Source organism: Tachypleus tridentatus, chromosome 9 (genome assembly GCF_004210375.1).
Source record: "Tachypleus tridentatus isolate NWPU-2018 chromosome 9, ASM421037v1, whole genome shotgun sequence".
Lineage (NCBI taxonomy): Eukaryota > Metazoa > Arthropoda > Merostomata > Xiphosura > Limulidae > Tachypleus > Tachypleus tridentatus.
The window spans coordinates 121,788,606-121,805,713 of record NC_134833.1 but is presented as its reverse complement, the minus strand read 5'-3'; the positions used below and the strand labels follow the sequence as shown (position 1 = coordinate 121,805,713).

The 17,108-nt window shown below is 31.7% G+C and overlaps 1 protein-coding gene across 4 annotated transcripts in view; it reads left to right on the top strand.

Annotated features, from left to right (window-relative positions):
* LOC143226230 (motile sperm domain-containing protein 2-like) overlaps nt 1–17,108 on the top strand; it is a 73,978-nt gene that overhangs the window by 48,144 nt on the left and 8,726 nt on the right. For all 4 annotated transcript variants that reach the window (XM_076456981.1, XM_076456982.1, XM_076456979.1 and 1 more), the window contains 9 exons: nt 716–870; nt 4,600–4,660; nt 6,269–6,307; nt 6,963–7,087; nt 7,801–7,887; nt 13,991–14,050; nt 14,440–14,585; nt 14,975–15,074; nt 15,694–15,790. In XM_076456981.1, the coding sequence (XP_076313096.1) occupies nt 716–870; nt 4,600–4,660; nt 6,269–6,307; nt 6,963–7,087; nt 7,801–7,887; nt 13,991–14,050; nt 14,440–14,585; nt 14,975–15,074; nt 15,694–15,790 (870 nt within the window). The remainder of the gene's footprint in view (nt 1–715; nt 871–4,599; nt 4,661–6,268; nt 6,308–6,962; nt 7,088–7,800; nt 7,888–13,990; nt 14,051–14,439; nt 14,586–14,974; nt 15,075–15,693; nt 15,791–17,108) is intronic.

Below are 17,108 nucleotides of genomic sequence, written 5' to 3'. Positions count from 1 at the left end.
TAGGTTTTAAGTAAATTTGTTAAATGACATAACCATATTGCCATCTTATTCACTGTGGAAAGTAGTATGCCATTTTCATATGATATCATGAAGATCATTTTGTTTGTTTGTTTACTTGTATGTTATGAAGTATTTTGGAATATACTGAACTTTTAAATTACAGGGTTATGGAAAAACAGTGAGACTATTTTGTTATTTTTTACAGTACTTTTTTGTTATTTTCAGCATTAGTTCACATATAACTACTCTTTTTATAAAAAAAATAACTTATTTATAGTGAAGTAATTCATCATCAGATTCATTAGGAGTTGCCAGAATTGTTATTGGACTAATATTTAAGCATTTTCTAGAAATATAAATCTTATTGGTACCAAAGTGTAATCTTCTCCAAAGCTATAATGAAGAATTTTATAAAAAATAAAGTTTCTTGTAATTATTTTAGGGTAAGACACCAAATATTTGATTGTGGTCATGTGTCTGACACTTTGCGTAAAGATAACTCAACGTTATTTTACTTGTTATGTAGGCAGCACTAGATAATGACCAGAAGGTATCATGTTTTAAGTGACACTTTACATTATTATATTTGTTGTACACAGCACTGGCCTCTGTTATAGATAGTGATTAGAAATATGTTTCAACAAAAATCCTTTAGTATAGGAGCAGTGTTTTGTAAATGTTTGAAATAATTGTTGTTTTTTGTTTCATTTTCCAGTGGTAATGAGGGTAAAACTTCATAAGAAAAATTCTTCCACTCTGCTGGAGCAAAAGAAGTTTGTAGCTTATTGGGTGGAAAAGTTGGATAGAGAAACAAATGGAGGGAAAATTTCTCTCTTGATGGATTGTGCTGATTCTGGTCTCTCAAACATGGTGTGATTTTCATTTTCTAAGAAGTACAAAAACATGTTGTGTAATTGAAGTCTTATAATCCAGAAGCAAAAACGTACATAGAAAAATGTAAATGATTGTTATAAATTCCAGGTCAATGGTGTAAACAGAAACAAAATGGTTGATGTTTACATTTTATCCATGGGGGTTTCTGTTTCAGTAAGATTATTATACAAAAAGTTGTACTGAAACATACTCACCTCCTCTTACACTACAGTTGTTACTCAACTGCCATTTAATCTTTTGTCCATCTAAGCATTAGTCTGATTTTTCTTGCTTGTATCAGTCTGTTATACCCCACTTAATTGCTCTTGGAGATATCTGTTTTGTGACACTTTCCACTGACATTATGTGTTTTCTCTCCTGGTTCTATAAATAACCATCTCATTCAGATAATGTGATCACTTTTTCTTGACAAAGCATTCACTGATGTATTTCTCTGTGCTATGATCACTGATGATATTTTGAAAAGTTATTTATGTTACCTTATTGATTTTCCTTTAACAAAAATTCTCATTTGATACACCAATATATAGCATGGATTCCTGGATTATCATTTCTGGTATGGAGGCAAATCAGGTCTCTCCTCTCCCATCCTTGGCATCTAGTGCTGCTCAACAATCAAGGGTGGAGGGGCACTCTCAGTTGAGACTGTCCGTGATGTTATGCATAGTGAGATGGTGCCATATGTTTAATTCATTGGTGTTCTTCCAGGGGGCTTTGAGGCTGCATTTGAGTGCAATCCTAGACGTTCTGGAGAAAATGTAGATTTGCTTTTTCCTGTACCATTTTTATTTTATTGGCTTTTTGGGAGGCAACTTTGGGATAACCTGTCTCAGGCACCTTTTATTCCATTGATTTATTGAATATGTTTTGTTTTGGATCCTTCCCCAGTTGCTTTTCAACCTGCACCATACTTGATGGCCAAAGAGTTTGGGAGTGAATACTTAGATGGGCAAACAATGAAACCCTGGCAATCAAGTAACAGGTTTAGTGTGAGGGAGGTAAGTATTATTGAAAATACATTTTTGATTTAAGAAAATGATAATTCTTACCGTGTTTTTAAGTGAAAGAATATGTTTATAGATTTTTTTTAAACAAGTAAACAGTGTTATGCTAGAACTTCCTCCTTATTTACCATAATGCCAGTTCCATATGTTTGGGCACTCAGATTAGTTTCTAACAAAATATTTTTTCACACTGTATTTCATTTCATAAAAATATCTAATGGTTAATGGTATCTGTAATATTATGTCTGAAGTCATGGAATGTTTGCAAATTGAAAAAGTAGTCTGGCAAAATGATATTCTACTGTGAATTTAATATAAAAAGTGAAATTGAGCTGTATGGGAAGTGTTTCTCATGTAGTTACGTTTATAGAACATGTTCTATAGTGTATTAACTTAATTTCATATATAAATAAGTGCCACACTAATTCACACTTTTATTATTGCACTTGCCATTATATTTTACTTTTGGTGAGTATTTGTTTTACATATTTTATGATGATAATTAATAAAAAATAAATCTTCCTACTCCCCTTCTTTGTACAAATGATGTTAAAAATTTTATTGTTATTATTATCCCTAAAATAAAAAAATAATTGAATAATGTAAAGATTATAAAGAAATTAAAAAATAGACCAACATGAATGCTGTTGTAAAATTGTAATTCAGAGTGACATTTATGATACTAAAAATATCTCAGATGAAATTAAACTCATTTTATGCACTATAGATAAAGAATAAAATTAATCTGAAAAAAATTTAGAATTTAATATTTTTTGTTTTGTTTTTCAGAAATAAAACTAGAATGAGGATTTTCAAACATAATAGTAATTACAGGAAATGTTCTTTTGATATGAGTGGCTAAATATGCTAAGTTGACTTAATATCATCTTTTGTTTTCTATATGAGAAAGCGTTTTTGTACAAAACAATGCCCTCTCCTGACAGAATTTAAATATCCATCCTTTCATTTCCTGTTGACTCCTGTTGCATGAAATTAATGAGAAACAATTCCATGTAAAGTACTACTTGAACACTAATATTAATTCATGATGTTAGAACAACATGTGGGTTCAAAACAATCATTCTTATACAAAAGAGCTAGACTCTATAACCTGAGTGCTTTGAAAGGATGGGCCTTTGCTGATGATAGAAACATTGATATTATCATGCTTCGATTTTTTTAAGTTTTTTTCAATTAAAGGAAACTCAACTTAGGGTTTTGTAAGGCACTCAAATTAGATTCTAACTGTATTAACTGTATTGTGGGATATTCGTGTAACTTGTAACTGAATTCATCTTTCAAAATTTATATACATCTGCTTCTCCTGTTGGTAAATTTTATGCCAAAATATTTTAAAACTTAAATTATGACGAATGAGTTGAGATTCTTATGTATATATAAATAGTTTTTGTTGTGAAAATTAGTAAAACATTTTCATGAATGAAAATAGTAGTGAATCAAAGAATAGATTTGGCCTCTGTGACATCATTTTCTCACATTCATGTTTGGGTGAAAAATGAAAGTTAACAAATAAATAAATAATCAGTTAGTTTACTTTATATTAGTAGATAATTAATTGTCATGGGGTGTCACATGTTATTCCAATATCTAAAGTATTTTAGGTTATTAATGGTGACAGATTGTACCTCAAAACCATACTAATCTGTTAATTTTATCCCATCATTATAGAATTCACAGATATATCAAGTCTCTAACTTCCACAGTACACAAAGCAAGCTACAGAGTTATCTTCAGTTAGTAATTCTGAAAGTAAGAGAATGCTTTATGAACAGGCAATGTTATTTGAAAAAGAGAAATGGAACAAACTTGCATTGTTCATAAGAGCATGTAAAGTAAATGGTGGTAGGTTAATATTGACTTCAGATAAACATTCAACCAGCTCTCAAATTATTTGGTTGCTGTTTATCACAGCTTCTACAAGTTATGATGAAGTTGTCATCTTTAATATTAAAGGTTTGGTTGCACAGAGAAGTAAGATGAATTAAAAAGTTTTTGAAACTACTAATTTAACAGTTTTATTTTTACTAAATTTCATGAAATAGCGAAACCACTGTTATAGTTTGATATTTTTCAAAAACATTGTAGTGATTCTGCATAAGACAGTGTGTCACTATGTTAAGACATTTAATCCCATTTGAGCCACAGATACGTGTTTACACCCCTTTTTTAGAATATAATATTTAGTATGTTTAAACATATGAATACTAAAAACAAATATTTACTTCTTGCTTTGCAAAGGAATATTTAAGATCCACCAACTTCAAAGAGATGAAGAAGGAAAATAAATTAGTGAAACTTATGAGTACCCTTATTTTCTAGCAGTATTAGTTTTATTGGTTCTCCTAAAATTGTCAGCTTGCTCTATTTTTCTATCTTTGAATATTATTGCCAAATGACACGTTATTTTTGTTTAGTTTTTGTAGTCGGCATTGTAGCAGCTGAAGAAGGTTTTATATGCTTTTCCTAAGATTGCTTTTTTTCTTTTTTGAATATTATTGGGTTATGACATATTCTCATTTGGTTTGCATGGTTAGTTGAAATGTGTATTTGAATGTCCATAATTTGCATTTTATTTTTGGTATTTTTTCCATTTTATTTTAATATTGTGGTTTATCATAACCAGATGTTCCTATTTTGAATGGTGATTTGTGTTTTGTAATTTATTTATTTTTTAAAACAGGATATGGACCTGATCATGTATATAATAACCCTATTTAAATACTATTTTCCTTTTGCTTTGGGTAAGTATATGACTCACCTTTCATGAATTTATTTATTACAAAGTAATTTAAACTACTATTTCAAACTTTTACCCTCTTGCATAATATATGAACATTATTTCTGTTATTCTTGAAGTAAAATTTGATTATTGTGGTGCTATTATTATTTTTTGCTGCTACTCAGAGTTGAGTGAAATTTCTATAACTGAAAACTATTGTATATATACAGATATAGAATCACCAGTTGTTTAATTTTAAAAAAATGTTTGTTTAGGATATGTGGATTTTTCTCATTTTTAACAGTTACTAAGTGTTGGAGTGATTTTTTTTTAATTATTTATATAAAGTACGTTTAAATATAAGATGAGAATTTTTGTGAGCATAAACAAATTATAGTTCTTTGCAGAAAGATAGGGAAGGTTAATTCAAGCTGTGTTTTTAAATGTTGACTTTTCATCTGTTTGCCTTTGAGGAAAAAAGGTTCTAAAAGTAATTTGTAAAGTTAATATAAGTCATTGAATATTTATATTTTTTTACCCAAAAAAGATGTTGTCAGATTTGGCTTAGTACTTTTTAAAATATCAGAAAAGTAGATTTCCATAATATGCATTGAGTTATTGTCAAGGCATTGCTTAATGCCAAATTTTTTTTGTTGTATGAAGTAATAAAGCAAGTGTCTGATAAGTGTCACCAGTGACAGAGGGAGTGTTCTGAATATTTATAATTTCAGTAGATTTGTACAATTTCTTTTGTTATTTTTAACAATTAAAAATAATAATTCTGGTCACTCAACATAAATACTTTAGATTTAATTAATAATACTGCTTTAATTTAACAGCAAAATGTTTTGAGAAAAAAGTTGTTTGTGTTGTACATTAACACTTCAAACTTGATGAAGATAACAGTTTATTAGAGTTTGATCACTTTATCTCCATTATTGTTATGACATTTCAAACAATTAGGCATTTTCTTTTTGCTTTATTACTAAAAGCTGGTTTTGGGTATTGAAGATATTTTTGTCAGATAAGATACATGTGGAAGGTAAATTAAAATTAATGAAAAGGCAGTATCATGTTTTCAGAATTTAAAACTAGGTTTGTATAAAGATAATAAGACATTCTAAAATTATTAGAAATCTTCAAATAGAGTTTAGCTAATGTAGTTTTCTTCTGAAAAATGATGTTTGAAAAACAAATATTACTTCCATCAGAAAAGGTTTGGCATGGCTGAAACAGCTTATTTTGATTAAATAAACAACAAAAAGATGTACCATTTTCACATTTTCCTTTAAATATCTGGCATTTTGTATGCAAGAACTTGACAATTAAGAGTAGAAAAAGTAAATGGTTTAAAAGGATTTTTTAGGTATCAGTTGCTTTAACTAAAATTTATTGGTACCATAATTTTTGAGGCAAGTCACAATTCCTAAAAGTAATACATATGGCATTATAGATGAGCCATTTTTAAAACATTTGTTTGAGTATCTTTGTTAAAATTATGACAGCACTTTAATTATGTTCTTCTAATTTATTTTAAGAAACCTTTATAAGGTATGAAATGCTTTATTGAGAAGTTTTATTACCTTTTATAAAGCAACATCTGATCAATTTGTTTTGCTTTATTTCCCAGGTTACATATATGTCTATGAAATGCCTTGGTTGTTTAATGGTATGTTTGTTTTTGTTTTTCATATTTATCCCAGCATACATGTAACTAAAAATGTAGTTTACTTGAAAAACTTGTAGTTGCTATAGGTGGTTATTCAAGGCCTTCGGAACCCTTATATATTTATTAACAGACAAAACTGCACTTTGACTTTCTGAACACCCTGTATTATGGCTAGGCCATTTTTACATATTTTTATTTTGGTATTATAAACTTGTTGTATTTGCTTGTGATTAACAATTTGTTTTTAGGTTGGGGTTAAATATGTTGGTTAAAACTGTATGTACTTTTACCAATTTGTTTTGCATTACATGGTAGGTATCAGTTACTGTTATGTATCTATAAGTAGTTATTATGTAAAGTCTTATGATTGTTATTTATTGTGGCGTGAATTTTAACAGCTGGGATGTGAATCTAGAGTAAGGTTAATGTTAATCTAAATGTGCAAAGAAGTTAATGTAATGGGTATAGGCCATAACATGTACTTGATTCTATTTATTGTAAATATATGGAAACTAAAAGAATGGTTACATTGTTAGGAAAGTGAATTCTAAGTGTAATTTCAGCAGACTTAGTTTAGGAATCTGACCTAGTGATCATCTCAGTCATGCTAAGAATGTACTTAGTGGATGTTTGAAGACACATTTTATTATTTCAGCCTGTTGGAAGATTGTAAAAAGCATGTTACCAGCTGAAGCAACACGAAGATTTAAGTTTATCAACAATTCATCTATTAAAGATTATATAGCTCTTGACCAGCTGCCTGTCCACCTGGGTGGCTCTGTATGTGTAGTTTACTTTGAAAGTTTGTTTATATTTTTGAATAAGTTTTTCAAATGCAAAGTCTTTGACAGTTATTTATTACTTTTTTGTCTGTTTTCATTCCTGTGTGTAAATATGTAATTACCAAAGAAAAACAAAAACTCAAAATATTTTCATGGTGAAAGGTGTTAATAATAGCAGCACAAAATGTGTATTTAAATGACATGTTGAAATGTATTGTTTGTATTTATAATTTAGCTTGACAGACTGATAGAAACCACTGACTTCTATAATTAAACCATATGTAAGTCATTTAGGGAAGTTCATATTTTTATTTAAACTTTTCTGAAACAACACTGAAGTTGTGTATATACCTGCAACTAAATTTGTAAGTTATTTGTTGAAGTTATGTAAATAAAACTGTGTAACTGTAATATGTATTTATATAAGTTTGTGTATGAATGAAGTGTAAAATTTTCAAATTAAATACAGATCTAAAGGTGTTATTTAATGAAATAATGTTTATGAATTATATGGACTACAATTTCCAATTACTTAAAACTACCTGACATGTTTCAATGAATAATGATAGATTTACTTAGTAAAAGGTTACTGCAAAGATAAATAGTAAATCAAGTGTACCATCTTTGCAGTATGTAATAAAATGTTCATTGATTCAAACCAGCACTCTTATAAATATAAAAAATAGTTTGTTTTATTTCTGTTTTACATAGTGCACCCTAGACTATGCTATTATTCAGTCTAATGGCAAACAAAGTGAACTTTCCAATGACATAAAAGTAAATCCACCTAAAAAAAAGGCAAGTATTAATTTATGGGGTCTTATAATGTCATTTTATTTTATGTATGTAATTCATTAATATGTTTTAGTTCACTTGATATGGTAAAATTTGTTTATTGGATACAAAGTAAGAAAACAAATTTTGATACAGTAAACACCTTCTCTCACAAGATAAGCTTTTCTTGTTCAGTGCTGCCCTCTATATATGAACTTTATGCATACCACAAGCCTTCCACTCCTCTCTCTGTTGAAATTACAATATCTCACCATGTTTCTCATGTAAATCATCATGTGTCGCCTCTTAAGCAATAGTAGCATGATATTGTCATGTTACTTAACTCCCTCTACATTCCACTATCGAACCATCACTTTTCATTTGGCACAGTTTGTATTCTGTTGTACTCTCTTGGTTGGCTAGTGCTTCCAATACAGCAGATAAGTTTTTTTAAATATTAAGTGGTTACTTTCTGTCATTATTTTCAATTATTCCACCAATTCATATATTAATATTTTTCAGTTCATTCTTATAATTATATTTTCAGTCTTGGATTTATTGCTCTGTGAAGTCTGAAGTTCATGTTACCACTTTGGGAGTCACACCAGCATTGTTTTTGACCTGATGGTGGATGTATCTGTTTTTATTCATCAGGAGATCGAATGTTACATAGGTCAACCTTTGTCCCCAGAGATTGTCCAGGTTCCTCCTAAGTTGACTGAGTTTATACAGAAAGATGAAGACTTTGATACTCTTTTCCTACCTCCAGAGTCAGCCATTCCTTCTCATTCACAGCCTGAGAAATCATCTAGGCCTAATTTGTTCTTTCCCAGTTTTGTGTCTCAGGTTTGTGGGAATTTATCCCTTTCCCCTATCTCTTATTCACCATGTTTTTTATGGTTTTTCATACCTCCTTTGATATTTGAGTACATGCTCATCAGTTTGTCTTGCAATTAAATAAAGAGATCAGCATTCTTCTTTCCCTTCCAAGGACTTTTTATTAGTTCACTCTTTCTTATCATTCTACAGACTGTTTTTATATCAACAATTATTAGATTCCTTGTTATCTATTAGGGAGGAGCTGTTCTTGAGTCAAATGTTGGTCTTAACTATGATGAATATTCTCATCAATGCTTTATCCTAACCATCTTCTTATGGTGGTGTTCTATTAATTTCCCATCTGAGGATCTCCACAGAAATCCTGAGGGATTTCCTGCAGATATCCTTACCTTTCTGCCTTCCATTTTAGCCCACATTGCATCTTTGGCTCTGTGGTCACATACATGATTTCTTTATTGTTGGGATCTCACAATATTTTACTTATGTAAACAGTAATTTACCTGTAATGGTTCATTATCAGACTTATCTTGCTTCATTGCACTATCCAAGTTCATCATGGAATTTTTTTTTGAGTTAGATGTAGATAATGAAAATGAATTTCTCCAGTGCTTACTTAGCCATCTTGAAAGCACATAGTATTTGCTTTTATCTTTGGTATGCCCATCTTGGGTGTGGTTTATCAGTTTTGGACCCACACCTTCAAACTTACCTAAGCACCTCATATATTTTGTCAAATAGTTGGGGCTTTTCCACATTATCTCCATGCTCTGAAGGCTGGGATTTCATTATTACATGGACTTCTTGCTCATTCTGTGGCAGCTTTGGTGGGCTGGTTGATTAAATTGGAGAAGTCATAACTTCAATCTACTCAATATTTGGTCTATCTGGGGGTCTTTTTGGACACAAATATCAGTCATACACTGACTTCTTCACATCAATGGAATTTTTAGATCACCTTGCCCACTTAATGCTTGCAAGGTTATATTGCTTTAGGCAATGTGGTCCTCCAGAACTGTACTGATCCTCCTCAGTCATAGCCATATTGAAGAGATTAAATGAGTACTTCATGAACAATGGAACCTTGATCTGGGTCTTTGTTCCTCCCCTATTTTTCTTTCTCCTTTCCTGTGAGGCATTCTGAAATGGTGGCTAGAGAAAGCCCATACATTAGTGGGTGTTCTGCTTCGTCTACACATCTGAATCTACTTCTTTTCACAGATGCATCCATTCACGGATACATGCATGGATCAATAAAGAAGTTTTGGGCCATTGGTCTGTGGATGAAACCATATTGCATGCCAATGTTCTTGAACTTCTAGCCATACACTGGGCATTGCATCAGTTCCTTCTTCTCGCCTGCCATTGTCTGATGATGGTTCATTTGGACAATTCTATGGTAGTGGCACATATCAACCAGATATCTGTTTCTTAGACATTGGGCCTGTTATACTGGGCCAATGCACATCACATTCACCATATAGCATATCATGTGCCTGGTGCTTTCAATGTAGTTTTGCACTCCAACTGGAACTATTTGATGGAGTAGATATTTGATACCCTCATTTTCAGGACCTTTGCAATTGGTGGGGTTTTCTTCAAGTGGATGCCTTTGTCATGGGCCTCAGTACCAAGTTCCTTCTGTTTTTGTCACCTGTTCTCCATCTATAGGCTTTTGGCAGTTGATGGCTTCAGCCAAGATTGGCCACACAATTACCTTTATGCGTACACACCCATCCAATTGCTTCATTTGGTGATTTCTCTCGTCTACTTCACTCAAAGTCAGGTCCTCCTGACTACTCCCTGCTGGCTAGTTCAACCTTGATTTCTAAGGTTTTAATGACTACTCCTATCCCATTCTGACACTCTTCTACTTTCCCCCTCCCTTCTTCATCAGTCTTGATCCCATATTCTCCAACCTACATGTTCTGCTTTTTCATGCCTAGCTTTTGTTTTGTCCTTGGTGAGATGATCTGGTTTCACACATCAAGTTGCTTCCTTGTTAGCTAGTTCCATACAACCATCTTCCATAGAAATATACTAGTGCAAGTGGAAAGTATTCTGCCTTGGTCTACTAAAAGTGGGTTTCCTGCTGACAAGCCAACTATGGATCATGGTACAGAACTTCTCACCTGGGCCTTTCTGGAATTCTGATGGCCTTATCCAAAACCTTTCATTTTTAATACAGAAATTTTACTTCCCCTGTTCTTAACAAGCTAATGCATTTTCTTTTACCTGTGCTTGAACCACTTTCCTTGTATTCCTTGTTTCATCTGCCCCTTAAATCATATTTCCTCTTTTCTAAACCTGTGGGTATCAACGTTTCCATTTGTTTGCTACTGATGATTCATATACCCTTTACCACCCTATGTATCTCCTCATTTAACCAAAATATTCCTTTCTTCTGAAGACTTCAACAGCTTGGGAGGATTGTTCCTCCTTTTCAATGTTTCCCTTCCTTCTGTATCTGATCTTTATCCTCTACTGGATGTGGATAGGCTGGATCTGTGTCTAGTCAAGGCTTTTCATAGTTATATAGCCTGTAATGCTACCTTTCAGAATACATGTTCCTGACTTTATATTCCATGGCAGTCCACCTCCCATCATGTTTTTTCACCTTCTACCCTTACCAGATGGATCTGCCTTTTGGTTCAATTGGTCTATTCTTCCCTACCTTCTTCCTTCAGTACCTTAGTCAGGTTTCCTTTCATCACATTCAACACTTCACTTTTCCTCACTTCTTGTCTTCTTTGTTCAATGGAGGAGATTCTACTGTCTGGCACGTAAACCACTCCCATCTTGATCATATGATGATTTACACTTTGTCTACCATCTGTGGTCATTTTTCAGACTTCAATGTGACTGGAACTGGTAAGTTTTTATTCATATTTTCTTTCATTTAGGACTTTTTTTATCATTTTTTACCACTTTCTTTCACAAATCTCATCAGGGATGAGTGGTATCTGACAAGGTATTCTTTAACTGTAAATCTCCATTTTATCTCTCATGGCTTCACACAGTCAAAGTTCAGGTGGGGGTGTTCCATGAGATTGATTGACAGTGAATAACATAATCTTCATGAACAGGCCTGATCTGGACTATCCAACCCATGGACTGCATAGGTAAAGCAGAAAGGAATTGTTGCCCATCTCTGTCATGCCTCATATGAACCATTTGATAGGGTCTTTTTTTCAAGATAAGATTTCATAGTCACCCATTTAACTGCCTTAAATGGTGTCATTTCTTGAGACTCTTCATTATATTGTCACTCTCCTTTCCTCAAGTAAAGTATGGGAGTTCTTATCACTTTCCAGTTTTAAGCTTCTGCAGGTGGTTGACTCTGAAGGGCAATTCACCTGAATTCACAAAAAAGATGGCTATAACCATTCACTCTTGAGTAGGGCAGTGGTTTTCTACTCATTTAGATGAGATGTGGCATTTGGTACCCTTTTACATGACTACTGGAGTTGAACCAATCATTTTAATGTATAAAATGGCCTCCTGATACAGTTTCATTAACACTGGAGTTGAGCTGCCAAAATTGCAGTTCATTCCTTTGATTTGAAACTCTCATCCTATCCTCACATAAATGTCAGAACCCACAAGAAGGTTTGGAATTGTAATAAACCAATCATCATGAGTCCTCATACATGTTTGGGTTGTCTATAGTTCTCTCCCAGTTACTCTGTCTGTGTTGTAGGTCATAGTGGTGGTATATGGCATTCTTACAGTTTTATCCTTGACTGCCCCTCCTTGTCTTCTTATGGGGATATTATGGCCTTTGGATGGTGCTGGTCTGTGCCACATTTTGGAAGTTGAATCCATGTGAGAGACATTGTTCAATACTAGGTGTTAGATGACAGTGCCTCATGAGGTTATGGATGTAATTTACTTACCAAGTATGATCTGCCTTGCCTTAGCCACTTTAAACTCAGGGACACATACTTGTTTACCCACTTTACACTTGTGGGAATGAGTTACCTTTGCTTACTCTGGTTAGGACCACTTTCCTATCATGCTCTATCCCACTCGGATATACTCTTTTCAGTTTTTGCACTTATGTTTTACACATTCCACTTGTGTATGAAGAGAAGTTGTGCAGATCTGTATCTCATTCTCATGGGTATCCTTTGGACACTTTCAGGGCTACTTCTTTTGTTCCCTCACCCAAGACCCTCCTCAGTGTAGGATTCTGGTTAATCTTGTAAGAGGAGGTAAATACCATGTAAGAAGTTATAAATTTTCTATGCTGAAAATGTATTTCTGGTAGGTACTTTCCTCCATTACATTTCTTCTCCACTACTCTGGTGCTGACACCGTCTGTCAAACTTTGAAGTGATGGTTTGGTAGAGGGAATCACATGAGCATATCAAGTCACTGTTTATTAAAAGATGATGTGTGATTATTTATTTAAGAGACATCTTGGAATACAGTAATTCCAACTGGGTGGGGGGCAGAAGGTTTGTAGCATGAGTAGGGAAAACGTTCATATATAGAGGGCAGCACTATAAGAGAGTAGCTAATCTTGTGAGTTGGGTTAGTACCTATCAAAAATACATTTTCAGTGAAGGAAGCTTATAATGTACATTTTCTACTAAATGTAAACAATAGTTATGATGTTTTTACTGTTTTACATTTTCAAGAACTATCTCTACAATAATTAACCTGTTCTCATTTCCCTTTTTAAGAGTATTGTAATGTTACATTTCCTTTAGAGTGAACCTTTTACTGATTTAGTTAACCCATGTAGTACACATATATAAGTTTATTGACCAATTATATCCACCCCACACTTTTTTCTCTTTTTTGTGAAACATTATCTTTATTTGTGCTGAATTACACTAATTGAAACAAAATTCCACTGAAAGAAGAAATAGAAATTTTAACCAAATTACTATGGATTAAGAATATATACAGACATTGGTAAATGTCCTAACCATGTGTGGAACTATAAATGTTGGCAGAATAGGTAGATGTAAGTCTTTTTTTTTTTTAGTGGTTTATTTTATATGAAAAGCATTTTAGTATAAAAATGTTTTTAAAATAACTTGAAAATAAATGATTTTGGGTAACAAATTTTACTGAACATGTTGTTGGAGCAGAAGTATTCAGTTAGATCTTGATTATATTTTGATTGTTTTTTTTCTTAAACTATTGTATATGTAAATATTAGCTTAACTTGTTTGAGAAACTGGTATACTATGATAGCTACACAACTTGTATACTTATTGCAAAGTGAGCTTTAATTCACTGTTTTCAAATAAAGGTATTTAATGTTTTTGATCTTTAGGTTCATTTCTCGAAGGAAGATGAAATTCATGAGTCAGAAGGAAACTTAAGCTTTGAGCAGGTAAATTTTAACAATTTTGAAAAATACAAGTCCTAAATAAAATGGCAAGCAAATACGGAAGAATATTTTAATCATCCATTTTAGATAGAAGAACCGTCACTTGTTTTAATTTACATCAGTTGTTTGAAAAATTATTGTAAATGTATGTATGAAACTACTAGTAAAAGCTGGAAAGATTTGTATTACACCATAGAATGTGTGTTATGTTTTCAAAAATGGCAGTACATGAATAACTAATGAACAAGAGAATTAGTTTTGAATGATATTAAAAACAAAAAAGGTTTTCATTAAACAGTTTCTGTAGTTGACAACATAATGTTCAATATTCACTAGAACATACTTTAGTATAAAATGTTTCTTACTGAGTATATTAAACTTCATAAATACAGCTTATAGAAAAGGATGCTCCTAGTGATTCCAGCAACAGAGCAAGCTCTTCTTTTGTGAGCTATGAACCTGAAGACCAAGGCATTCCTCCCCCACCACCTCCTTTCCCAGGGGATACTATTACTCTTGGTTCATTATTGAAGGTCTGGTAAGTTTGAGTTCCTGTTGAAGGTTTTATTCTAATAAAATATTAGCCATTTTTGAAAGCATTAGCTTTTATTTTGCTGGAAATTCTGTATGTAAATGTGTTATGTGTTTCAAAAGTAAATTATGTATTAGTCCATATATAAAACACTATACATCAAGTTTTATTATAAAGAAGATTGTGAAAATATCAAGTATAAAAATATTTGAAAAATATATAAACAAGTTTAATATCCTTTGTAAAAGTAATGTTTTGTATTTTACTTTACAAGAAATTTACAAAAACATTTTCAGAATTTCAACTACTAAGTCTTTAGGTCAAAAATAATGTAATATCTGTTAATTATGGTGCATTTTGATGTTATATGCTAATTAACATAATACTGTCTCTAGCCCAGGATCAACACTAGTTTTTCCTGAAACCAATGACTCTGAGCCTGCTCGTGCGTGCCTTACCCTTACCAACATTACCAGTAATTGTGTTGCATATAAGGTAAAACAAATTACCTTCTTATTTCATTGACAATTCTACCTTCTTATTGTATTTCATTTAAAATAGAGGTGGACGATATAATCAAAAAATGTAGACAGCTATTTATATTTCAACAGATGCTCAATTTTGGTGTTGAAAACTATGAAGATTGTTGTGTAATGTTAGCTTCACACATAATTGTAAAAAAAAAAAAATCTCCTATGCTGCTGATTTTCTTGTGAGGCATTATTAGGGTGATGACCTCATTAACATTCAGGGTACTCAACTGATGATTCATTGCATTCTGATGAAAATAAGTTTGTTCCCTGATGAATTCATTTATGATATTATATATGTGAAGTACGTTTATTGTATAGAAGTAGCTATTAATTTATAAGTTTCTTTTTTTTATACTTTTAAAGAGAAGTTATTATTAATTTGTATTTTAGGCTATTGTCATTTGGATCATTTGCCATTAACCAGATTTCACCTTTTACCCACTTGCATTTAAACAACTACTTGCAGTTATGTGTTGAAAGGAGTACTTGTAGTTTGTTATATTGTTCAGCAAGTAGTTATTCGGTTATAGAATTACATATATGTGTATTTATGTGTTTGTTTAACACTTGTTTTCCTACAGTTAAAGACAAATAACTTGGAAATATACCGTGTTCGACCACCAGTGGGAATAATTGAACCAGGAGGGTTTAAGAATGTCCACATTCAGCTGACTGAAGGTTGGTGTTTGTAACATGTTGTGTAACCTTGCACTTGTTTGTTATGTAAGCTATGCACAATTCTGTTTCTCCTCATAGAGACAGATTTAGATATAAAGATATACACAAAATGCAAGTTTAGTTCAAAGGTAAAGTTTCTTGAATCAGAATGTAGACAATGTAACAAGCAAATATGAACCTTCCTGACATTCAAGCTTTATCCAAAGTTAAAGATCCTTGAATCATAACGTAGACAATTTAAGTAAACCCAAACCTAAACAATATAACAGGACAAAGTAGATTGTAGTTTAATATAAAGATCGTATAATAAACATCTCATTCTTTAACACATTTTAGGAAAATTAATGTTTTAAAGTTGAAGGATATTCAATGAAAAGGTTTTATTTATTAAATTTTATACATGAAAAACAAATGAAAACTGATTTTGGGTTTATTTAACCATGTTCTAAATAAACTCGTTAGTATTTGTGAATTTATCGAGTTTTTGTTGAGCAAGTACAGCACTTAAAAACTCCTTGGAGGAAAATCATAATAGTTTTGAATGAAGGAGCACTTATTTGACCTTGAAACATGAGCACAAGTATAGTTTAATGAATACTTAGCCAATAACTGTTTCTCAACTTGGTTGTCATAGTGTGATATAATTACCTATATTTCAGCTTGAAAAACTCATAAGCTAGTGATTGAAACACATTTTGTTTTCTGTTCTTTTCACTGTATAAAGCAGTATAGCTATCAGTTCACCACAGATTGGCATTGACATAAACAAAGTGATAAAAAACTTAGCTAAGCGATACGTTGCTAGAAAGAAAAACATTTATGAACAACTTCTGCCACAGTTACACTCCTGATTCTTTTAAGACTTTCTTCATCATTATACTTCATTTAAATTATAATGTTACAGTATAATTGTACAAGAAATGAGTTTTTGGTAATGAAGATAAGATAGGCTTATTTAAATCATTTTGCTTTGAATCATATCAAATATAATTTCATTGAACTACTATTTTATGAACTTATGCCAATGTTTTTGGAATTACACTGTAGAATGTAATTCAACCTTGAATATTATATATCAGTTAATTTCTTAATTTAAAACTAAATTTTAAAAGAACACATTTAAATATATATTTTAGCTAGTCACATGGTATGTTGAATGTAGCACTGTTTAAAATTAGATGTTTGTGATGCCAAAGTACTAAGTCTATAGTTTCATACAAATTAGGAACTCAAGTTACTAATACTATCGAGCCACAATACATTATAAGAACATTTATATTTTTTATTTTGAATGCAAGTCAACAAACATGATGACATG